The sequence below is a fragment of the Heptranchias perlo genome, chromosome 16 (assembly GCF_035084215.1).
Source record: "Heptranchias perlo isolate sHepPer1 chromosome 16, sHepPer1.hap1, whole genome shotgun sequence".
Classification (NCBI taxonomy): domain Eukaryota; kingdom Metazoa; phylum Chordata; class Chondrichthyes; order Hexanchiformes; family Hexanchidae; genus Heptranchias; species Heptranchias perlo.
This window is the reverse complement of record NC_090340.1, coordinates 65,824,540-65,850,793: the sequence shown is the minus strand read 5'-3', so window position 1 is coordinate 65,850,793 and position 26,254 is coordinate 65,824,540. Positions and strand designations below refer to the sequence as shown.

The window sequence follows — 26,254 nt, the reverse complement described above, 5'->3', positions numbered from 1 at the left end:
AAAATAATCATGGCTGATCGTCTAACTCAGTACCCTGTTCCCGCTTTTTCCCCATATCCCTTGATCCCATTAGCATTAAGAAATATATCTTTCTCCTTCTTGAATACATCTAATGACTTGGCTTCCACTGCCTTCTGTGGTAGAGAATTCCACAGGTTCACCACCCTCTGAGTGAAGAAATTTCTCCTCATCTCGGTTCTAAATGGCATACCCCGTATCCTGAGACTGTGACCCCTCATTCTGGACTCCCCAGCCATCGGGAACATCCTCCCTGCATCTAGTCTGTCTAGTCCTGTTAGAATTTTATATGTTTCGATGAGATCACCTCTCATTCTTCTAAACTCTAGGGAATATAGGCCTAGTCGACCCAATCTCTCCTCATACATCAGTCCTGCCATCCCAGGAATCAGTCTGGTAAACCTTTGTTGCACTCCCTCCATGGCAAGGACATCCTTCCTCAGATAAGGAGACCAAAACTGCACACAATACTCCAGATGTGGTCTCACCAAGGCCCTGTATAACTGCAGTAAGACATCCCTGCTCCTGTACTCAAATCCTCTTGCAATGAAGGCCAACATACCATTCGCCTTCCGAACTGCTTGCTGCACCTGAATGCTCGCTTTCAGCGACTGGTGTACAAGGACACCCAGGTCTCGTTGCACCTCCCCTTTTCCCAATCTATCATCATTCAGATAATAATCTGCCTTTCTGTTTTTACAACCAAAGTGGATAACCTCACATTTATCCACGTTATACTGCATCTGCCATGTTCTTGCCCACTCACCCAACTTGTCTACATTGGAGCCTCTTTGCATCCTCCTCACAGCTCACATTCCACCCCAGCTTTGTGTCGTCTGCAAACTTGGAAATGTTACATTTAGTTCCCTAATCCAAATCAATGATATATATTGTGAATAGCTGGGGCCCAAGCACTGATCCCTGCGGTACCCCACTAGTCACTGCCTGCCACCTGGAAAAAGACCCGTTTATTCCTACTCTCTGTTTCCTGTCTAGGAATATAGGAACAGGAGTAGGCCATTCAGCCCCTCGTGCCTGCTCCGCCATTTGATAAGGTCATGGCTGATCTGTGATCCAACTCCATATACCTGCCTTTGGCCCATATCCCTTAATACCTTTGGTTGCCAAAAAGCTATCTATCTCAGATTTAAATTTAGCAATTGAGCTAGTATCAATTGCCGTTTGCGGAAGAGAGTTCCAAACTTCTACCACCCTTTGTGTGTAGAAATGTTTTCTAATCTCACTCCTGAAAGGTCTGGCTCTAATTTTTAGACTGTGCCCCCTACTCCTAGAATCCCCAACCAGCGGAAATAGTTTCTCTCTATCCACCCTATCCGTTCCCCTTAATATCTTATAAACTTCGATCAGATCACCCCATAACCTTCCGTGTTGCAACCTTTCTATGATTCCAGGAGGTACACGTAGGGGTCTGGAAAAAAAGAGGAAGAGGAGATGTTGTTGAGACTTGATGGAAGCTGGGCTGATATTTAATCAAATTACTCATAGTTGCAGGGAAATTTCAGCATTCCAGGAATTAACCTAAAAGAGGTTAAAAGGTTATATTATGGGGACAGGTTGCATACACTAGGCTTTCATTCCCTTGAGTTTAGGAGATTTAGGGGTAATCTAATTGAGGTGTTTCAAATAATATCTTATAAACTTCGATCAGATCACCCCTTAACCTTTGAAACTCCAGAGAATACAACCCCAATTTGTGTAATGTCGCCTCGTAACTTAATCCTTGAAGTCCGGGTATCATTCTAGTAAACCTACGCTGCACTCCCTCCAAGGCCAATATATCCTTCCGAAGGTGCGGTGCCCAGAACTGCTCACAGTACTTCAGGTGCGGTCTAACCAGGGTTTTGTATAGCTGCAGCATAACTTCTGCCCCCTTGTACTCCAGTCCTCAAGATATAAAGGCCAGCATTCGATTAGCCTTCTTGATTATTTTCTGCACCTGTTCATGACACTTCAATGATCTATGTACCTGAACACCTCGGTCCCTTTGGACATCCACTGTTTTTAACTTTTTACCATTTAGAAATTACCCTATTCTATCCTTTTTTGGTCCAAAGTGGATGACCTCACATTTGTCGACATTGAATTCCATTTGCCACAGTTTTGCCCATTCACCTAATCTACCAATATCGCTTTGTAATTTTATGTTTTCATCTCCACTGCTTACAATGCCACCAATCTTTGTGTCATCGGCAAACTTAGATATGAGACTTTCTATGCCTTCATCTAAGTCGTGAATAAATATTGTGAATAATTGAGGCCCCAAGACAGATCCCTGCGGGACTCCACGAGTCACATCCTGCCAATGTGAGTACCTTCCCATTATCCCGACTCTCTGTTGCCTTTCACTCAGCCAACTTCCCAACCAAGTCCGTACTTTTCCCTCGATTCCATGGGCTTCTATCTTAGCTAACAGTCTCTTATGTGGGACCTTATCAAATGCCTTCTGTAAGTCCATATAAATAACATCCATTGACATTCCCCTGTCCACTACTTTAGTCACCTCCTCAAAAAATTCAATCAGGTTTGTCAGGCACGACCTACCTTTCACAAATCCATGCTGGCTCTCTCTGATTAACTGAAAATTCTCGAGGTGTTCAGTCACCCCATCCTTAATTATAGACTCCAGCATTTTCCCCACAACAGATTTAGGCTAACTGGTCGATACCCTGGTTTCCCTCTCTCTCCTTTCTTAAAAAGCAGAGTGACATGTGTAATTTTCCAATCAGGAGGGACAGTTCCTGAATCCAGAGAACTTTGAAAGATTATAGGGCGTCTGCAATGTACTCACCTACTTCCTTTAAAACCCTGGGATGGAAACCATCTGGGGCCTGGGGATTTGTCACTCTTTAGTGCTATTATTTTCTTCATAACTGTTGCTTTACTGATGTTAATTTTATTGAGTTCCTGTCCCCGATTCAATATTAGTTTTCTTGAGATTTCCGGCATGCTATCCTCTTTTTCTACTGTAAATACTGACGCAAAGTAATTATTCAACATGTCCGCCATTTCCCCATTGTCAATGACAATATCCCCACTTTCAGTTTTTAAGGGGCCAACACTGCTCCTGACCACCCTCTTTTTCCTAATATAACTATAAACGTTCTTCGTATTGGTTTTGATGTCCCTTGCAAGTTTCTTTTCATACTCTCTTTTTGAATCTGTTTTGTGATCCTTTGTTGATCTTTGTATCTTTCCCATTCGCCAGGATCTGTGCCATTTTTTGCCTTTTTGTATGCCCTTTCCTTATGTCTTATACTGTCCCTTACCTCTTTAGTTGTCCATGGCTGGTTTTTTTGGCAAGTAGAGTTCTTGCTCCTCAGGGGTATAAACCGGTTCTGTATAACGTTAAACGTTTCTTTAAACATTTCCCACTGATCATCAGTCGTTTTACCCATTAACAGATTTGCCCAGTTTACTGTGGACAGTCTCTGTCTCATCCCATTGAAGTCGGCCTCACCCCAGTCTAGAATCTTAGCAGCTGATTCACTTTTTTCCCTTTCAAACACTACATTGAACTCGATCATGTTATGATCGCTATTGGATAGATGTTTACGTACAGTTAAGCCGTTAACTAAATCTGGTTCATTACTCATTACTAAATCTAGTATGGCTTGCCCCCTTGTTGCCTCTAGGACATACTGCTGTAGAAAACTATCCTGGACACACTCAAGAAATTCACTACCTTTCTGACAGTTGCTCGTCTGCTTTTCCCAATCTATGTGAAGGTTAAAGTCCCCCATTAAGACCACTATGCCTTTGTTACACGCTTGTCTAATCTCTGCATTTATACAATCTAGCACTTCAGAGTTGCTGCCAGGGCTCCTATACACAACTCCCACTATAGTCTCAGATCCTTTCCTATTTCTCAACTCAACCCATAAGGTCTCTGTTGGCTGCTTACCTCTCGTTATATCCTCCTCTATCACTGAAGTGATTTCATCTCTAATCATTAAGGCTACTCCTCCCCCTCTTCCATTTTCCCCATCTCTCCTGTAGACCTTATAACCTGGTATATTTAGTTCCCAATCCTGACCATCCTGCAGCCATGTCTCAGTAATAGCTATCATGTCATACCCTCCAATTTGAATTTGAACCTGTAGTTCATTTAATTTATTCCTTATTCTCCGTGCATTTGTATATAGAACTCTTCGTTGGGCCACACACCCTAGCCTGACCTGCAGCTTTGATGCTGGGTTAATCGCCTTACGCCTTCTAGTTTTCACTTTATCTGTAGTGCCTAAAGTACACTTTCTTTCTGCTGCTCTATGCTTTTCCCTTTTGCTTGTTCTTGAACAACTGTTTGTACTATTTGTATTGTAAATTTCCCCTGGGTCTTCCCCTCTCTTGCTGCTCTCAACTTTACTCCCTTCTGACTCCCCGCTCAGGTTCCCATTCCCCTGCCACTCCAGTTTAAACCTTCCCCAACAGCACTAGCAAACACCCCCGCGAGGACATCGGTCCCGGTCCTGCTCGGGTGTAACCCGTCCCGCTTGTACAGGTCCCACCTTCCCCAGAACCGGTCCCAATGTCCCAGGAATCTAAATCCCTCCCTCCTACACCATCCCTGCAGCCACGCATTCCTCCGGTCTATTCTCCTGTTCCTATATCACTAGCACGTGGCACTGGTAGTAATCCTGAGATCACTACCTTTGAAGTCCTGCTTTTTAATTTATCTCCTGACTCCTTAAATTCACCTTGCAGGACCTCATCCCTTTTTTTTTTACCTATGTCGTTGGTACCGATATGGACCACGACTGCTGGCTGTTCACCCTCCCCCTCCAGAATGTCCCGCAGCCGCTCTGCAACATCCTCGACCCGAGCACCAGGGAGGCAACATACCATCCTGGAGTCACGTTTGCGGCCACAGAAATGCCCATCTGTTCCCCTTACAATTGAATCCCGTCACTATAGCTCTGCCACTCTTCTTCCTCCTCTCCTGTGCAGCAGAGCCACCCGTGGTGCCACGCACTTGGCTCTTGATGCTTTCCCCTGATAAGCCATCTCCCCCAACAGTATCCAAAGCGGAATATCTGTTTGAGAGGGAGATGGCCCCAGGGGACTCCTGCTCTACCTGCCTAGTCCTTTTACTCTGCCTGGCGGTCACCCATTTCCTTTCTGCCTGTGTAATCTTTACCTGTGGTGTGACCACCTCACTGAACATGCTATCCACGATAGTCTCAGCATCACGGATACTCCACAGCGAATCCACCCGCAGCTCCAGCTCCGAAATGCGGTGAGCCAGTAGCTGCAGCTGTACACATTTCCTGCACACATGGTCACCAGGGACACTGGTAGTGTCCATGACTTCCCACATAGTGCAGGAGGAGCATATCACGGGTGCGAGCTGTGTCCGTCAACCAATTCTCAATCCATGCCAGTATATTCCCCCCAATCCCATGTGCTTTAATTTTGCACACTAACCTCTTGTGTGGGACATTATCAAAAGCCTTCTGAAAATCCACTGGTTCTCCCCTATCTATTCTACTAGTTATATCCTCAAAACTCCAGTAGATTTGTTAAGCATGATTTCCCTTTCATAAATCCATGCTGATTTTGTCCAATCCCATTAATGCCCTCCAAGTGTTCTGTTATCACATCTTTTATAATAGACTCTAGCATTTTCCCCACTACTGATGTTAGGCTAACTGGTCTATAATTCCATTTTTTCTCTCCCTCCTTTTTTAAATAATGGGGTTACATTTGCCACCCTCTAATCTGTAGGAACTGTTCCAGAGTCTATAGAATTTTGGAAGATGATCACCAATGCATCCACTATTTCCAGGGCCACTTCCTTTAGTACTCTGGGATGTAGATTATCAGGCCCTGGGGATTTGTCAGCCTTTAGCCCCATTAATTTCCCCAGCACTATTTTTTTTTCTAATACTGGTTTCCTTCAGTTCCTGCCTCTCACTAGACCCTTGGTTCCCTAACATTTCTCGCAGGTTATTTGTGTCCTCCTTTGTGCAGACAGAACCAAAGTATGTGTTTAATTGTTCTGCCATTTCTTTGTTCCCCATTATAATTTCCCCCATTTCTGACTGTAAGGGACCTACTTTTGCCTTCACTAATCTTTTTCTCTTGACATATTTATAGAAGCTTTTACAGTCAGTTTTTATGTTCCCTGCTAGTTTACTCTCATACTCTATTTTTCCCCTCTTAATCAATCTCTTTGTCCTCCTTTGCTGAATTCTGAACTGCTCCCAATCCTCAGGCTTGCCGCTTTTTCTGGCAATTTTATATGTCTCCTCTTTGGATCTAATACTATCCCTAATTTCATTTGTAAGCCACGGTTGAGCCACCTTTCCTGTTTTGTTTTTGCACCAGACAGGAATGAATAATTGTTGTAATTCCTGCACACGTTCTTTAAATATTAGCCATTGCCTATCCACCGTCATCCCTTTTAGTAAAGTTCCCCAATCTATCATAGGCAACTCGCACCTCATACTTTCGTAATTTCCTTTATTTAGATTCAGGACCCTAGTTTTGGATTCAACTACTTCACTCTCCATCTTAATGAGGAATTCTACCATGTTATGGTCGCTGTTCCCTAAGGGACCCCGCACAACAAGATTGTTAATTAATCCTCTCTCATTGCACAATACCCAGTCGAGAATCGCCTGTTCTCTAGTTGGTTCCTCAACGTATTGGTTTAGAAAATCATCACGTACACAAAACCATCAAGTATGTTGTCATTTAATATGTCGCTCCACATTCTCTCAGTTTTACAGTAATCAGTGTTGGGCTTTATCTACCACCTCTCCATCCATTGACCTTCCCGTCCAGGTCCCATTGAGTTACTGCAAATTGGCTGACACCATTGAGATTTTTTAATGCAGCGAGTTGACCATATATTATTCTATCATTGGCTCTCCTCCCTTACCTCCACCTATTAGAATCATACAGCACAGAAAGAGGCCATTTGGCCCATTGTGCCTGTGCCGGCTCTTGGAAAGAGCTATCCAATTAATCCCACTTCCTGGCTCTTTCCCCATAACTCTGCAAATTTCCCCTTTTCAAGTATTTATCTAATTCCCCTTTGAAAGGTTCTATTGAATCTGCTTCCACCACCTTTTCAGGCAGTGGTTCCAGATCATAACAACTCGCTGCATTGAAAAATTCTCATTTCCCCCTTGGCACTAATCGCAGAACAGCAGATACTTCTTCCAGTCCTGGCCAACATTCCTCCCTCAAACAACACCATCAAAAGCAGATTAAGCTATCACTCATCTCATTGCTGTTTGAGAGGCTGCTGATGCAGAATGGCTGCTGCATTTACACAACACCATTGCAACTCAAAGTAACTAATTGTATGTGAAGCAATTTAAGATGTTTCATCATCATTGGCTCTCCTTCTCCACCTCCACCATGATTAGGCATGAAATAAATGGAAGTATTATTTATTGTCAAGGTAAAAACTAACATGTCTCAGATTTTCTGCCTCAATGTTTAGTTTTATCTGGTTTGGCTAACTCTCTCACTTTTCACAATACCCACCTCCCTCTTTCCCATTCTAGCCCTTACCATCTGCTTCAGCTGCTCCATGTGGTGCAGTAACCTCTGCTCTTGTTGCATACTTCTGCATTACAATTGCAAAAGGGCAGTTGCAACCTCCTGAGAAACACTAAGTACTGAAGCATTTAAACAGCAGTCACTGCTGAACCAGTGCAAGCATCAAAAATCAGGTGCAGTATTCCACTGGAGGGATGGTTTGAATGATGCTGCAGACTGCCCTGGCTGGGTCGGGCAGTATTGGTGTAGCCGTGCTGTACCAGTCCCTTGCCTTTAGGCAACTTGCTCATTTACCCCCTTTCACCATTAATTAACTGCACAGCACTGGCTGTGACTCAGCAACTGCATTCTGATGTGTTACTCTGCCAAATCATTCATTGGGTTTTATAGCTCCTTTTACATTATCCTCTCCATAATATGTTGCACTCTATGGCAGTGACTCCTGGTTAAGCACAAGAGTAGCTAGGGGTGACTAGCCTTCCATTCCTCCATCCCTGACGAGGCAAGATCAGCAAACATATGGTGCTGGGATCCTGAGAACGATCAGAGTCTCACACTCTCTGTACTTTAATCCGTCAGCCCAACTGACAGACAGACAATCAGGGCTAGTAGCAAATACAATGTTGATGCGACAGAAACACTTTGACGGTTAAAACTTATGCTGAAGTTCATCACCTCCATGCTTCCCCATGACGCCATTGCCATCTCATAGTCCTGCACTGCAATCTTGCAGTAAAGTCTACAACATAAAGCAGCTCAGACCTGTGGTTTTCAAGGATTAGTCATGAGGGATCAGAATCACCACAATAACTTTTCTCCAACTTGGCACAGATACAACACACACAGTGAATCGGGGGAGTGTCCTGGTGGTCTGTGGCTAACACTCTCATGTAATCCTGTCAATGGTACGAGTCCAACCCTTACAGACTGTTAAAACCCCATTCTGTGCCAAACCTAGAGCTTGTGGGATCAGGACAAGTACTAACTCATTCAGGGATCTGTAGCAACTGAGCACAGCACTAACCCATTCACTGCCAGGAGCCCCCGATACAGCCCCCAGGCACAGCAACACTTCCAAATTACCTGATAGCAAATTGCTTAAATCGGAACATAGAAACAGGAGGAGGCCATTCAGCCCCACAAGCCTGTTCCGCCATGGCTGATCTGTATCTTAATGCCATCTACAGTCTTGGTTCCATAACCCTTAATACCCTTACCTAACAAAAACCTACCAACCTCAGTTTTGAAATTTCCAGTTGACCCCCACCCTTAACAACTTTTTGGGGAGAGAGTTCCAGATTTCCACTCCCCTTTGTGTGAAGAAGTGCTTCATGACATCACCCCTGAACGGCCTGGCTCTAACTTTAAGGTTCTGCCCCCTTGTTCTGGACTCCCCCCACCAGAGGAAATAGTTTCTCTCTATCCACCCTATCAAATCATTCAAACATCTTAAACACCTCAATTAGATCACCAATTAATCTCCTAAACTCAAGGGAATACAATTGTAAACAATTTTACAACACCAAGTTATAGTCCAGCAATTTTATTTTAAATTCACAAGCTTTCGGAGGCTTCCTCCTTCGTCAGGTGAACGATGTGAAACCTGACGAAGGAGGAAGCCTCCGAAAGCTTGTGAATTTAAAATAAAATTGCTGGACTATAACTTGGTGTTGTAAAATTGTTTACAATTGTCAACCCCAGTCCATCACCGGCATCTCCACCTCAAGGGAATACAAGCCGAGTCTATGCAACCTGTCCTTATAATTTAACCCTTTTAGCCCCAGTATAATTCTGGTGAATCTGCGCTGCACCCCCTCCAAGGCCAATATATCCTTCCTGAGGTGCGGTTCCCAGAACTGAACGCAATACTCTAAATGGGGTCTAACCAGAGCTCTGTATAACTGCAACATATCTTCCACCCCCCTTGAGTTAAAGGCCAACATTCCATTAGCCTTTTAAATGATTTTTTGTACCTTTCCACTAGCTGTGATTTCTGTACTTGGACCCCTAAATCTCTCTGCTCCTCCACAGTTTTGAGCTCTTCACCATTTATAAAATACTCTGATCTGTCTTTCTTAGGTCCAAGTGGATGACCTCACACTTTCCCACATTGAACTCCATCTTCCAGTTTTACCCACTCACTTAATCTCTCAATTTCCCTTTCCAACTTTCTGCTCCCATCTACACTGTTTTCTGTGCCACCTAACTTAGTGTCATCAGTAAACTTGGATATGCGGCTCTCGATTCCTTCATCCAAGTCATTGATAAACATAGAGAAAAGCTGAGGCCCCAGTACAGACCCCTGGGGGACACCACCAGTCACATCCTGCCAATTGGAGTAAATTCCCATTATCCCTACTACACATGTCTCCTTACGGGAGAAGGAGGCTCCGTGAACATCCCCATTCTCAATGACAGCAGAGCCCGTGAGTGCAAAAGACAAGGCGGAAGCGTTTGCAACCATCTTCAGCCAGAAGTGCCGAGTGGATGATCCATCTCTGCCTCCTCCTTAGATTTTTTTTATTCGTTCATGGGATGTGGGCGTCGCTGGCGAGGCCGGCATTTATTGCCCATCCCTAATTGCCCTTGAGAAAGTGATGGTGAGCCGCTGCCTTGAAACGCTGCAGTCCATGTGGTGAAGGTTCTCACACAGTGCTGTTAGGAAGGGAGTTCCAGGATTTTGACCCAGCGACGATGAAGGAACGGCGATATATTTCCAAGTCGGGATGGTGTGTGACTTGGAGGGGAACGTGCAGGTGGTGTTGTTCCCATGTGCCTGCTGCCCTTGTGCTTCTAGGTGGTAGAGGTCGCGGGTTTGGGAGGTGCTGTCGAAGAAGCCTTGGCAAGTTGCTGCATTGCATCCTGTGGATGGTACACACTGCAACCACTGTGCGCCGGTGGTGAAGGGAGTGAATGTTTAGGGTGGTGGATGGGGTGCCAATCAAGCGGGCTGCTTTGTCCTGGATGGTGTCGAGCTTCTTGAGTGTTGTTGGAGCTGCACTAATCCAAGCAAGTGGAGAGTATTTCATCACACTCCTGACTTGTGCCTTGTAGATGGTGGAAAGGCTTTGGGGAGTCAGGAGGTGAGTCACTCGCCATAGAATACCCAGCCTCTGACCTGCTCTTGTAGCCACAGTATTTATGTGGCTGGTCCAGTTAAGTTTCTGGTCAATGGCGACCCCCAGGATGTTGATGGTGGGGGATTCCGCGATGGTAATGCCGTTGAATGACAAGGGGAGGTGGTTAGACACTCTCTTGTTGGAGATGGTCATTGCCTGGCACTTGTCTGGCGCGAATGTTACTTGCCACTTATGAGCCCAAGCCTGGATGTTGTCCAGGTCTTGCTGCATGTGGGCTCGGACTGATTCATTATTTGAGGGGTTGCGAATGGAACTGAACACTGTGCAATCATCAGCGAACATCCCCATTTCTGACCTTATGATGGAGGGAAGGTCATTGATGAAGCAGTTAAAGATAGTTGGGCCTACGACACTGCCCTGAGGAACTCCTGCAGCAATGTCCTGGGGCTGAAATGATTGGCCTCCAACAACCACTACCATCTTCCTTTGTGCTCGGTATGACTCCAGCCACTGGAGTTTTCCCCCTGATTCACACTGACTTCAATTTTACTAGGGTTCCTTGGTGCCACACTCGGTCAAATGCTGCCTTGATGTCAAGGGCAGTCACTCCCACCTCACCTCTGGAATTCAGCTCTTTTGTCCATGTTTGGACCAAGGCTGTAATGAGGTCTGGAGTGAATCAAATTGGCTGAAGACTGGCTTCTGTGATGGTGGGGATATCGGGAGGAGGCAGAGATGGATCATCCACTCGACACTTCTGGCTGAAGATGGTTGCAAACGCTTCAGCCTTGTCTTTTGCACTCATAGGAACAGGAGTAGGCCATTCAGCCACTCATGCCTGCTCTGCCATTTGATAAGATCATGGCTGATCTGTGATCTAACTCCATATACCTGCCTTTGGCTCATATCCCTTAATACCTTTGGTTGCCAAAAAGCTATCTATCTCAGATTTAAATTCAGCAATTGAGCTAGTATCAATTGCCGTTTGCGGAAGAGAGTTCCAAACTTCTACAACCCTTTGTGGACTCACGTGCTGGACTCCACCATCATTAAGGATGGGGATGTTTGCAGAGCCTCCTCCTCCCGTTAGTTGTTTAATTGTCCACCACCATTCCCAACTGGATGTGGCAGGACTGCAGAGCTTTGATCTGATCCGTTGGTTGTGGAATCGCTTAGCTCTGTCTATAGCAAGTTGCTTCCGCTGTTTAGCATGCATGTAGTCCTGAGTTGTAGCTTCACCAGGTTGACACCTAATTTTTAGGTACGCCTGGTGCTGCTCCTGGCATGCTCTTCTACATTCCTCATTGAACCAGGGTTGATCCCCTGGCTTGTTGGTAATGGCAGAGTGAGGAACATGCTGGGCCATGAGGTTACAGATTGTGCTAGAATACAATTCTGCTGCTGCTGATGGCCCACAGCGCCTCATGGATGCCCAGTTTTGAGCTGCTAGATCTGTTCTGAATCTACCCATTCAGCACGGTGGTAGTGCCACACAACACGTTGGATGGTGTCCTCAGTGCGAAGACGGGACTTCGTCTCCACAAGGACCGTGCGGTGGTCACTCCTACCAATACTGTCATGGACAGATGCATTTGCGACAGGTGGATTGGTGAGGATGAGGTCAAGTAAGTTTTCCCCTAGTGTTGGTTCGCTCACCACCTGCCGCAGGCCCAGTCTGGCAGCTATGTCCTTCAGGACTCGACCAGTAGTGGTGCTACTGAGCCACTCTTGGTGATGGACATTGAAGTCCCCCACCCAGAGTACATTTTGTGCCCTTGCTACCCTCAGTGCTTCCTCCAAGTGGTGGTCAACATGGAGGAGGACTGATTCATCAGCTGAGGGAGGACGGTAGGTGGTAATCAGCAGGAGGTTTCCTTGCCCATGTTTGACCTGATGCCATGAGATTCATGGGGTCCAGAGTCAATGTTGAGGACTCCCAGGGCCACTCCCTCCTGACTGTATATCACTGTACCGCCACCTCTGGTGGGTCTGTCCTGCCGGTGGGACAGGACATACCCAGGGATGGTGATGGAAGAGTCTGGGACGCTGGCTGAAAGGCATGATTCTGTGAGTATGGCGATGTCAGGCTGTGGGACAGCTCTCCCAATTTTGGCACAAATCCCCAGAGTCATAGAGTCATACAGCACGGATAGAGGCCCTTCGGCCCATCGTGTCCGCGCCGGCCATCAGCCCTGTTCCAGCATTTGGTCCGTAGCCTCGAGGCAGTACAAAGAAGGTTCACTCGGTTAATCCCGGGGATGAGGGGGCGGACATATGAGGAGAGGTTGAGTAGATTGGGACTCTACTCATTGGAGTTCAGAAGAATGAGAGGCGATCTTATTGAAACATATAAGATTGTGAAGGGTCTTGATCGGGTGGATGCAGTAAGGATGTTCCCAAAGATGGGTGAAACTAGAACTAGGGGGCATAATCTTAGAATAAGGGGCTGCTCTTTCAAAACTGAGATGAGGAGAAACTTCTTCACTCAGAGGGTGGTAGGTCTGTGGAATTTGCTGCCCCAGGAAGCTGTGGAAGCTACATCATTAGATAAATTTAAAACAGAAATAGACAGTTTCCTAGAAGTAAAGGGAATTAGGGGTTATGGGGAGCGGGCAGGAAATTGGACATGAAGCTGAGTTCGGATCGGTCAATGCCCTGTGGGTGGGGGAGAGGGCCCAGGGGCTATGTGGCCGGGTCCTGCTCTGACTTCTTGTGTTCTTTAGATTTGTGGTTGGGATCAGATCAGCCATGATCTTATTGAATGGCGGAGCAGGCTCGAGGGGCCGATTGGCCTACTCCTGCTCCAATTTCTTATGTTCTTATGTTCTTGTATGCTATGGCATTTCAAGTGCTCATCCAAATGCTTCTTGAATGTTGTGAGGGTTCCTGCCTCCACAACCCTTTCAGGCAGTGAGTTCCAGACTCCAACCACCCTCTGGGTGAAAAAGTTCTTTCTCAAATCCCCTCTAAACCTCCCGCCTTTTACCTTGAATCTATGTCCCCTTGTTATAGAACCCTCAACAAAGGGAAAAAGCTCCTTAGTATCCATCCTATCTGTGCCCCTCATAATTTTGTACATCTCAATCATGTCCCCCCTCAGCCTCCTCTGCTCCAAGGAAAACAAACCCAATCTTTGCAGGGTCTTTGCAGGGTCGACTGGGCTTGGTTTGCCGTTGTCGTGTCCGGTGCCTAGTGGTCCGATGCCGGGTGGTCCGTCCGGTTTTATTCTTATTATGATTTTTTTTAAAGCGAGATTTTACAACTGAGTGGCTTGCTAGGCCATTTCAGAGGGCAATTAAGAATCAACCACATTACCTTGGGTCTGGAGTCACATATAGGCCAGACCGGGTAAGGACAGCAGGTATCCTTCCCTAAAGGACATTAGTAAACCAGATGGGTTTTTACGATAATCCGGTAGTTTCATGGCCACCATTACTGATATTGGTATTTTAATTCCAGATTTTTATTTAATTAATTGAATTTAAATTCCCCAGCTGCCGTGGTGGGATTTGAACTCATGACTCCGGATTATTAGTCCGGATGTTTCCCCTTGTGGGCGAGACTAGAACTCGGGGACACAGTTTAATAATAAGGGGTCTCCTATTTAAGACAGAGATGAGGAGAATTTTTTTCTCTCAGAGGGTGGTGAGTCTGTGGAAACTCCCTTCCCCAGAGAGCGGTGGAGGCAGGGTCATTGGATATTTTTAAGACCGAGTTAGATAGATTCCTGATTAACAAGGGAGTCAAAGGTCATTGTAGGTAGACGGGAAAGTAGGGTTGAGGTCACAATCAGATCAGCCATGATCTTATCAAATGGCAGAGCAGGCTCGAGGGGCCGAATGGCCTACTCCTGCTCTTAATTCATATGTTCGTATTCATCCGCCCTCTCCCCCGTCCGCAGCCCCCTCCTGCCCCTCCCTGTTCATCTCTAACTTATACACTCGAGCAAAAAAAGAAGCATTTGGTAATGACTGGAATGAGAAAGATTACCTGAATGTAATGTTTAAAAATTCTCCAGCTCGTTTTCCAACACAAAGCAACAGAAATGACTGAGTTGATAAAGCAGGCACTTGGAAACCTGACAGAAACCTACTGATTTATGTTTGGCGATTGTGCAAACTGCACATGCTCAGATTGCACAGGTATGATTGGTGACTGCCTTTTGGGATAAATACCCAATCGGATGCCAAGCTTTAGAAATGACCCGAGGGCTTGAAATAAAGACTTTAATGAAAGTATTAAAAGATTCTACAAGTAAACGAAATCATGTATTTGAGAAATACTTATTCTTTGATGTTATATTTTGTTCAAAATCTCATTGTCTGTGAAGGACTTTGGGACATCTTGAGGATGTGAAAGGCGCTATTTAAATGCAAGTTCGTTCTTTCATTTTAAGATCACAAAGTTTGGTCACTGTGGATTTGGTTGGTTTACCGTCTGTCATTAATTCATAGGTTGTTCTGACTGGCTATTCAGGATTGGTTGTTTTCATAAGTCCGTAGCTGTATCGGGCTAAGCAAAACCTACCAATTAAAAAAATAAATCTCTCAAAACACGAGAGATTTTTAGTCTGCCATTGTCCAGCTTTAGCTTGCTGACTGCACCTACACAAAAATATAATCCACCAAAAAAATTTTTCTTACCTATAAAACTACTGAGCTCCTGTTGGGAATGAGTTGATTGAGTTTTGTTTCCGAAGCCCTAGCCTTTGCCAGGGACCTGCGTCCCAGAGTGTGAACCACACCACACTATTGCTGCCCTGACCCCAGCTACACAGAACCCCGACACATCATTCAACTTTAGGCTCAGTGCCTCCGACAGTGCAGCGCTCCCTCCGTACTGACCCTCCGACAGCGCAGTGCTCCCTCAGTACTGACCCTCCGACAGCGCAGCGCTCCCTCTGTACGGACCCTCCGACAGCGCAGCGCTCCTTCTGTACGGACCCTCCGACAGCGCAGCGCTCCCTCAGTACTGACCCTCCGACAGCGCAGCGCTCCCTCTGTACGGACCCTCCGACAGCGCAGCGCTCCCTCAGTACGGACCCTCCGACAGCGCACCCTCAGTACTGACCCTCCGACAGCGCAGCGCTCCCTCCGTACTGACCCTCCGACAGTGCGGCGCTCCCTCCGTACGGACCCTCCGACAGTGCGGCGCTCCCTCCGTACTGACCCTCCGACAGCACGGCGCTCCCTCAGTACTGACCCTCCGACAGCACGGCGCTCCCTCAGTACTGACCCTCCGACAGTGCGGCGCTCCCTCAGTACTGACCCTCCGACAGCGCGGCGCTCCCTCAGTACTGACCCTCCGACAGCGCGGCGCTCCCTCAGTACTGACCCTCCGACAGTGCGGCGCTCCCTCAGTACGGACCCTCCGACAGTGCAGAGCTCCTTCAGTACGGACCCTCCGACAGTGCAGAGCTCCCTCAGTACCAAGTGGGGTCACTCTTTGGAGAAGTTAAGGCCAGGGAACTGATCGTCCCCTGTCCTGCAAAAAAGACCTCAAGTGCAAAATGACTCTCTTACCTGAACGGCCTTCTCACCGAGTCCCCGGAGTAGAAGGGTTATCACATGTACTGCAGCTCGACGCACTTCTGCTTCCTGCTCTGTCTTCACAATGGCAACAAGGCACGCAGTTACCTGGAGGGAATCCGGAGAGAAAGCCAGCATGACTCAGTGCAGGTAGCACGGGTCTGGTATTAGTGCTCGAGGAGCCCCCGTCTCCCCATCCCGGGCCGTTTGTGGTGTTAACTATAACATCTAACTCAGGCTCATTACGAAATTGAAATTCCACCTTCTGCAGGGGACAGCAGACAGGTCCCTAGAACCCATAATCTCCGAGATGGGTTACTGTTCGCTGCAGCAGACACCACACATTGACACAGAGACATCTCGTATTTCAGGAAGAGAAAGACAGAGAATGCCCCGGAGCATGGTACATTGGCGAGACCATGCAGACACAGCGACAACGGATGAACGGACACCGCGCAACAATCGCCAGACAGGAGGGTTCCCTCCCAGTCGGGGAACACTTCAGCAGTCAAGGACATTCAGCCACTGATCTTCGGGTAAGCGTTCTCCAAGGCGGCCTTCGAGACACACGACAACGCAAAATCGTCGAGCAGAAATTGATAGCCAAGTTCCGCACCCATGAGGACAGCCTCAACCGGGATCTTGGGTTCATGTCACGCTACACGTAACCCCACCAGCGAAAAAAAGTTATCTGTTTTTAATACAACGGGTCATTCTCTGTCTTTCTCTTCCTTTCAGATGTTTCTCTCTCTCTGTCTTTTGTTCTGGCCGTTTGTGTATTCGGTGGTCCTGTAGGTAACATCTCTCTGTCTGAACACTTTGATTGCCTTGACAACGGGCAATTGGAAAGATTATCTGTAATCACCAGGTATTGTTCTCTGACTATAAATGCGGTAACCTTCCATGGAATCCGAATCCCACACTCACCTGACGAAGGAGAAAGCCTCCGAAAGCTTGTGATTTTCAAATAAAACAGTTGGACTATAACCTGGTGTTATAAGATTCCTTACATTTGTCAACCCCAGTCCATCACCGGCATCTCCACATCATGGCTACAATTGTACAGGGCTTTGGTGAGACCTCACCTGGAGTATTGTGTACAGCTTTGGTCTCCTTACCTAAGGAAGGATATACTTGCCTTGGAGGCGGTGTAGTGAAGGTTCACTAGATTAATTCCTGGGATGAGAGGGTTGTCCTATGAGGAGAGGTTGAGTAGAATGTGACTATACTCTATGGAATTTGGAAGAATGAGAGGTGGTCTAATTGAAACATGTAAGATTATGAAGAGGCTTGACATGGTACATAAGAACATAAGAAATAGGAGCAGGAGTAGGCCAATCGGCCCCTTGAGTCTGCTCCGCCATTCAATAAGATCATGGCTGATCTGATCCTAACCTCAAATCTAAATTCATGTCCAATTTCCTGCCCGCTCCCCGTAACCCAAGGGTAGATGCTGAGAGATTGTTTCCCACGGCTGGAGAGTCTCGAACTAGGGAGCATAGTCGCAGGATAAGGGGTCGACCATTTAAAACAGAGATGGGAAGGAATTTCTTCACTCAGCGGGTTGTGAATCTTTGGAATTCTCTACCCCAGAGGGCTGAGGACGCTGAGTCGTTGAGTATATTCAAAGCTGAGATGAATAGATTTTTGGACTCTAGGGGAATCGAGGGATATGGGGATCTGGCGGGAAAGTGGAGTTGAGGTTAAAGATCAGCCATGACTTGACTGAATGGCGGAGCAGGCTCAAGGGACCATGTGACCTACTCCTGCTCCTATTTCTTATGTTATCTCCACCTGCCCCCCACCCCCGCAGTCACTATTCTCTCCCCCCACCCCTATCGCTGTTCTCCCACAGCACTCCCCCCCCCCCCCCCACAAAAACCTGGTCACTGTACTCTGCACCCCCCCCCCTCCACCCCAGTCTCTGACCGGTACAGACCTCATCAGGGGAGGTCTGTGTCTGACTGAAAAACTCACAAGGGACACAGAAATAACTAGTGTCTGGAACAATTAAAGAACCACTTCCAACATAAAATGGGTACTGAAGAGATTCCACACCAGCTCCAAATGTATATTCCCTGAGGCTCTGGTTATGCCAGATCCCACATGATATCTCTGACAATGCAGCCATGGTGTGGTGTGTGACAGTGCCCGAGGGGCAGTCTCCCTCTAACTCTCCTCTCGACCTGCAGGGAAAGCTCTGGCCTCTGTTCTAGCCAATATCCCAACTCCAGGCTGCCAGTTACATCCTGAAGTATGGCAATGGAGTGACCTCTAACAGAAGCCTGGCTCTCTGTTACAAGGATGGAATAAGCCAGGGTGAAGTATAGTCTGGTTCCGGAGGACAAGGCGAAAGATGCAGCCTCAGTAATAAATATCCCTAACACAGCAACTGCACCAGAGCTTCTGACAACACCATCTATTACAGGAATGCTGTGTCCCAGTTACTGCTGCATGTGACCCACTATCACATCCCAATTATTGTACAGGTGTTGCACTGCGTAAATACAGAACCCACACCATTACACTCCATCTGGCCCAGTCTGGGATTGCTTCCCTTGACGAATCTATAAAAAGCTCACTGGCCTCCTGTCAAGCTGCTATGTGCCAACTGATCGAGGACAAGTGGTGCAGCAGAGATTGAACAAGAAGTACAAGGAGACTCCTTAACTCATCACCGATGTAGAACAGGCCTGGCAGTGGAATTGGGCTGTCTGTGTATATTCGGGCTGGTGTAACACGGATAATGGGGAGCAACGAGCATCAAGTCAGATCTGGCTAAAATGGCAGCACACACGGGCATAAGGCTACTTCCGCCAGGCATTCGTGGGTTAATCATTTGATCGAGGAGATGTCACGGACGAATAATGCAGGTTGGCTTAAGATCGGAAGGGTCAGTGGGAACAGAGAGTAGCAGTTCCCACTAAATCCACAAGCTGTAGAATCACAGAGACGGGTAACATTCAGCCCAGAACAGCCTGCAGGCGATGTCAGTACAGGGCCTTTGGGGCACATCGATTATTTAGAAGGAGGTGAGCACTATTCACTGACCTCCTTATGGGCTCTATCCTGCACCAACTCCAATATATTGAAAGCACCAGTGCCCCTATTATACAGTCCTCACTGACCTACACTGGCTCCCCAGTCCCTCACTACTGCACTGGTGCCAGCCTGGTTTATGTGCTCCAGTCTCTGGAACTCATAACTGATGGACTCTGAGGTGAGTGCGTTGCTCCTGAGGCACGGCAGCCCCTTAGCTGAATTATTTAAATATTTATGGCATTAATAAAGGATTAATAAAGGAAAGCCAGCACGGATTTTTTAAAGGCAAATCGTGTTTAACTAACTTGATAGAGTTTTTTGATGAGGTAACAGAGAGGGTCGATGAGGGTAATGCAGTTGATGTGGTGTATATGGACTTTCAAAAGGCGTTTGATAAAGTGCCGCATAATAGGCTTGTCAGCAAAATTGAAGCCCATGGAATAAAAGGGGCAGTGGCAGCATGGATACGAAATTGACAGGAAACAGAGAGTAGTGGTGAACGGTTGTTTTTCGGACTGGAGGGAGGTGTACACTGGTGTTCCCCAGGGGTCGGTGCTGGGACCACTGCTTTTTTTGATATATATTAGGAGGGGCAATATAAACTATATGGTACAATTCTAAAGGGGGTGCAGGAACAGAGAGATCTGGGCGTATATGTGCACAAATCTTTGAAATTTCTGGACAGGTTGAGGAAGCGGTTAAAAAAGCATACAGGATCCTGGGCTTTATAAATAGAGGCATAGAGTACAAACGCAAAGAAGTCATGTTGAACCTTTATAAAACACTGGTTCGGCCACAACTGGTGTATTGTGTCCAATTCTGGGCACTGCACTTTAGGAAGGATGTGAAGGCCTTAGAGAGGGTACAGAAGAGATTTACTAGAATGGTTCCATGGATGAGGGACTTCAGTTACATGGATAGACTGGAGAAGCTTGGGATGTTCTTACAGCAGAGAAGGTTAACAGGAGATTTGAGAGAAGTGTTCAAAATCAAGAAGGGTTTAGATAAAATAAAGAAAGTAAAGCTGTTCCCATTGGTGGAAGGATCAAGAACCAGAGGACAATGATTTAAGGTGATTGGTAAAAGAACCAAAGGCGACATGAGGAAAAGCTTTTTTTTAAAATACAGTGAGCAGTTATGATCTGGAACGCGCTGCCTGAAAGGGCGGTGGATTCAGATTCAATCGTGGCTTTCAAAAAGGAATTCGATAAATACTTGAAGGGAAAATATTTGTAGGGCTACGGAAAAAGAGCAGGAGTGTGAGACTAATTGGATTGCTCTTACAAAGAGCTGGCCCAAGCTCGATGGGCTGAATGGCCTCCTGTGCTGTATCCATTCAATGATTTTTGGCCATTTGCTCCCTCCAGTTTGCGTTAATGCAGGTTACAAAGAGGAAGAGAAAAGACAAGTGAAATAGAGCAGCAGTGGTTAGGGACCCTGAGTTTGGGTTTAAAAGTCTGCACATTATATCCTCCCACAATCTACAGGCTCGGGGAGCACAGAGCAAGTTCCACAGTTTTGAGGTCTTTGAAAAGAGTAATTTGGAGATGGTGCGAGGAGTCTCACAAATACACACTGGTCCTGACCTGCTACAGCTGCTGGCTACGTGTGTACATCAGATGTACAGGCAAAAGGAGCCATTTCAGGGATGAATTGCTGCCCTGCCCAGTCACAAATAAAAGAACAGGTTTTAAGGTGCAAGATGTGTCTTTCACTTTCACATCCTCAGGGCAGTGCTTACCTCGTGAATAACTGATCCCAGAGCGAAGTCCAGACACTGACACAGCTCCCCCAGGTTTGACAGGCTACTGGCCCGCATTGTAACATCAGAGTCTCTCGTCCCAATCAAAAAGGCATGGATCAATGGGTCACGATAACATGACGCTATCTCACCTGGGGGAAGGGAAACAGGAGAGAGAGGCGGGGACGACGGGAGAGGGAGAGAGAAAGAGAGACAGACAGACAGGCAGGGGGCGACGGGGGAGAGAGAGAGGGGAAGGAGAGAGAGAGACGAGGGGGAGGGGAGAGAGAGCAGAGAGATGAATTAGTTACACTATCCACAGCTAGAGAAGGGGTCACAATAGGTGAAGTTCAATATGCCAACATCAGCAGTCTGTATCACAGTACAGAAGCCAGAAAGGTTAGTCACTGTGTAACTGTATAGAGCTTCTGTTTAGGAACATAGGAACAGGAGTAGGCCACACATTTCACTCATGGTTGATCTGGATCTTACTCTCACCATCTCTTTCTCTCTCTCTCCCCCCATCTCTTCCCCCCCCGCGCCCCCCCTCCATTTATCCACCTTTTCTCCATATTTTAAAAATCCGTTCTTGGGATGTGGGCGTCGCTGGCGAGGCCGGCATTTATTGCCCATCCCTTGAGAAGGTGGTGGTGAGCCGCCTTCTTGAACCGCTGCAGTCCGTGTGGTGAAGGTTCTCCCACAGTGCTGTTAGGAAGGGAGTTCCAGGATTTTGACCCAGCGACGATGAAGGAACGGCCGATATATTTCCAAGTTGGGATGGTGTGTGACTTGGAGGGGAACGTGCAGGTGGTGTTGTTCCCATGTAGCTGCTGCTCTCGCGGGTTTGGGAGGTGCTGTCGAAGAAGCCTTGGCGGGATTCCCACACCAGAGGAAATAGTATCTCTGTATGTACCGTACCAATTCCCTTTATCATTTTAAACACCACTTGTTACATCTCACCAATCAGAGAACGATCCCTTTATCTCTACACTTCAGCCCTGATATCAAGGGGGAGGGAGCGAGGGGACGTGGGGCCCTGCCAATATTAAGGGGGAGGGAGCGAGGGGACGTGGGGCCCTGCCGATATTAAGGGGGAGGGAGCGAGGGGACGTGGGGGCCCTGCCGATATTAAGGGGGAGGGAGCGAGGGGACGTGGGGGCCCTGCCAATATTAAGGGGGAGGGAGCGAGGGGACGTGGGGGCCCTGCCAATATTAAGGGGGAGGGAGCGAGGGGACGTGGGGGCCCTGCCAATATTAAGGGGGAGGGAGCGAGGGGACGTGGGGGCCCTGCCGATATTAAGGGGGAGGGAGCGAGGGGACGTGGGGGCCCTGCCGATATTAAGGGGGAGGGAGCGAGGGGACGTGGGGGCCCTGCCAATATTAAGGGGGAGGGAGCGAGGGGACGTGGGGGCCCTGCCAATATTAAGGGGGAGGGAGCGAGGGGATGTGGGGGCCCTGCTGATATTAATGGGGAGGGAGCGAGGGGACGTGGGGGCCCTGCCAATATTAAGGGGGAGGGAGCGAGGGGACGTGGGGGCCCTGCCGATATTAAGGGGGAGGGAGCGAGGGGACGTGGGGGCCCTGCCGATATTAAGGGGGAGGGAGCGAGGGGACGTGGGGGCCCTGCCAATATTAAGGGGGAGGGAGCGAGGGGACGTGGGGCCCTGCCAATATTAAGGGGGAGGGAGCGAGGGGATGTGGGGGCCCTGCTGATATTAATGGGGAGGGAGCGAGGGGACGTGGGGGCCCTGCCAATATTAAGGGGGAGGGAGCGAGGGGACGTGGGGGCCCTGCTGATATTAATGGGGAGGTGGGGAGGGAAGCGAGGGGTCATGGAGGGGGAAAGAGAACATCTGGGCCATGATCCGGGCTGCGAGAGGCCAAAGGCTTCCTTGTGAGGCCTGGGGGGAAGCACTCCTGCTCCTTCTGGCCCACAAGGAGTGATGAAAGGAGCTGATTTTCAGCACTTACCAAGTCAGTGTCTCCCACCTCAGGTCTGCTGCCAGGAATCCCACAGCTCGGCCCTTCCCTCACTCACAGTTAAGTTTAAGCCTGCCGTTTGCGGGAGCCTTGTCGATGGCCTGAGTTGAGTTTGTTAAATTTTAAGTGGGCGGGAATAGGGTCGGGTTGCTCGATCCCGATATTTTTACCCCCCCCCACCCCATGTCACAAAGTTACCTCCAATTCCATGGGCTTTCATTTTGGCTAACAATTTCTCGTATGGAACCTTATCAAATGTCTCTGGAAGTCCATATAGACAACATCCATAGACAATCCCCTACGCACCATGCTAGTGACCTCTTCAAAAATTTCAACTAGATTTGTCAGACGTGGCCTACCCGTCACAAATCCACACTGACTCTCTTTGATCAGCTCATATTTGTCCAAGTGCTCAGTCACTCTGTCCCTGATAGATTCCAATAACTTCCCCACAGCTGATATTTATTCAGCAGGGTAAGAATTACGTACTGTTGTAACTGTACAGAGTTTCTGTTTATTCAGCAGGACAAGAACAAAAGCATACAATATGAAAAGGCCATCGCACCCATTAAGCTCAACTCTTCCACAAGCCATCTACAACTTGTCCTACTGCTGACCTTACTGCAATCCATTCAATCACCAGAGGAATGCAATTAAACAGAGAGAAAGTGTGAAATTTCTCTCAGATCCCCACCCCCCCAGCAGTAATCAAGAAAACTACTCCACCCCTAGAACTTTGGGCAGTTCCGTCCCACAGGTGAGTCGGCCACGGTTCCAGCAATTTCCTGAAGCATTGTGTTCTGTGCAGTATTTCATCATGTGCCTGTCCTTATCCTTTTAACCTTCAATCTTTGAGTCAGAGACATATTTTTAAGGAGTTTGTCAAAGTGTCAACCGCTCCCCCGGACACTGTCAGACAGACTGGGAAAGTACAACCCACTCGCAGCCTAGGCCACAATTCCTCACTTACAACAAACACAAGTAAAAGAGTCAGATACCCTAGGCTCACATTCATCAGCCGTGTGGCCTTGCTGCACTGACCTCTGACTCCACTGACCTCTGACTCCACTCTCATGACACTCAATGTCCAAAATCATTGACACCGGCCTTATCTCTGGGGTTAGTCAATCGTTTCCCTCACTGACGGGAGAGAAGCTATTTCTATGGTCAAGGTAGGAAATGAACGCGTTAGCAGTGACATGGAGCGGAATCAGAGAGATATGTACAAGAATTTGCTGGGACATGGGGAGCACCAGCTCCTATTCTGCACGCCTGCCAGCGAGCTGCTCAGTGTAGGAAGGTTGCACATTCTGACTCCTCCACAGAAACTCGAGGAGTGTTGCCGCACGTAGGTAAAGGGCCATGCGGACTCACCTAACCCTCTTGTACTTCTCATCAGGACCTCTCCCATCTTCATCCGTGTCTCCACAGATCTTGTTTTCTCAGTTCCTTGCGGTGACGTTCGATATTCGTCCAGTAACCGCGGCAGGATTCGATCAGGAAACACGTCCGACAGCACTGACAGACCTGTGACACCAGAGTTTTAACGAGTTTAAGGGTTCATTTCACACTTGATTGGTTTAAATAATTAATTTCAGTCTAGTGGAAAAAATGGACCAATTGTGGGTCTGAGTGGTAGAGGCACTGGCTCTTTGCTTGTGGGAGTAGGGTTCAAATCCTGATCAGACTGAAAGGATAAAAGACTCTAATAGCTGTAATGATGTATAGTGTAGAAGGAGCTGTACTCTGTATCTAACCCGTGCTGCACCTGCCCTGGGAGTGTTTGATGGGACAGTGTAGAGGGAGCTTTACTCTGTATCTAACCCGTGCTGTACCTGCCCTGGGAGTGTTTGATGGGACAGTGTAGAGGGAGCTTTACTCTGTATCTAACCCGTGCTGTACCTGCCCTGGGAGTGTTTGATGGGACAGTGTAGAGGGAGCTTTACTCTGTATCTAACCCGTGCTGTACCTGTCCTGGGAGTGTTTGATGGGACAGTGTAGAGGGAGCTTTACTCTGTATCTAACCCGTGCTGTACCTGCCCTGGGAGTGTTTGATGGGACAGTGTAGAGGGAGCTTTACTCTGTATCTAACCCGTGCTGTACCTGCCCTGGGAGTGTTTGATGGGACAGTGTAGAGGGAGCTTTACTCTGTATCTAACCCGTGCTGTACCTGTCCTGGGAGTGTTTGATGGGACAGTGTAGAGGGAGCTTTACTCTGTATCTAACCCGTGCTGTACCTGCCCTGGGAGTGTTTGATGGGACAGTGTAGAGGGAGCTTTACTCTGTATCTAACCCGTGCTGTACCTGCCCTGGGAGTGTTTGATGGGACAGTGTAGCGGGAGCTTTACTCTGTATCTAACCCGTGCTGTACCTGCCCTGGGAGTGTTTGATGGGACAGTGTAGAGGGAGCTTTACTCTGTATCTAACCCGTGCTGTACCTGCCCTGGGAGTGTTTGATGGGACAGTGTAGAGGGAGCTTTACTCTGTATCTAACCCGTGCTGTACCTGTCCTGGGAGTGTTTGATGGGACAGTGTAGAGGGAGCTTTACTCTATATCTAACCTGTGCTGTAGCGGACAGGATACTAAGTTGCTGAATTGGAAGGTGATTTATTCTTTACCTTGATCAGCACAAGATTCATAAAAATACTCAGTAAACTAATATTATACAACATTAAGGAGTCGTACAATATCAGGTTATAGTCCAACAGCTTTATTTGAAATCACAAGCTTTCGGAGCTTTGCTCCTTCGTCAGGTGAGGAGCACCTGACGAAGGAGCAAAGCTCCGAAAGCTTGTGATTTCAAATAAAGCTGTTGGACTATAACCTGGTGTTGTACGACTCCTTACATTTGTCCACCCCAGTCCATCACCGGCATCTCCACATCATTATGGGCAATAAATGCCGGCCTCGCCAGCGACGCCCACATCCCATGAATGAATAAATTAAAAAAAATAAAAAATTATACAGAAGAAGTGACCTCAAGATTTAAGTAGTGACTGTAAGCAGTGAAATGGAGGCAGTTCCTTAATTGATCCATTTAATTAATTACAAAGAACAGGAAGCTGGGGTTGTTCTCCTTGGAACAGAGACAGTTGCGAGGAGGTATTCAAAATCATGAAGGGGCTAGACAGAGCAGATGGAGAGAAACTGATTCCCATTGGTGGAAGGGTCATGAACCAGAGGACATAGATTTAAGGTGATTGGCAAAAGAACCAAAGGTGACATGAGGAAAAACTTTTTTACACAGCGAGTGGTTAGGGTCTGGAATGCACTGCCCGAGGGGGTGGTGGAGGCAGATTCAATCGTGGCCTTCAAAAGGGAACTGGATAAGTAC

The 26,254-nt window shown here is 47.5% G+C and overlaps 1 protein-coding gene across 1 annotated transcript in view; it reads right to left on the bottom strand.

Annotated features, from left to right (window-relative positions):
• The window catches only part of tango6 (transport and golgi organization 6 homolog (Drosophila)), a 151,733-nt gene that overhangs the window by 20,360 nt on the left and 105,119 nt on the right, over positions 1–26,254 (bottom strand). The window contains exons 15-17 of the mRNA XM_067998237.1: positions 24,294–24,446; positions 20,940–21,091; positions 16,151–16,264 (exon numbers count right to left, since the gene is read on the bottom strand). Of these exons, the coding sequence (XP_067854338.1) occupies positions 16,151–16,264; positions 20,940–21,091; positions 24,294–24,446 (419 nt within the window). The remainder of the gene's footprint in view (positions 1–16,150; positions 16,265–20,939; positions 21,092–24,293; positions 24,447–26,254) is intronic.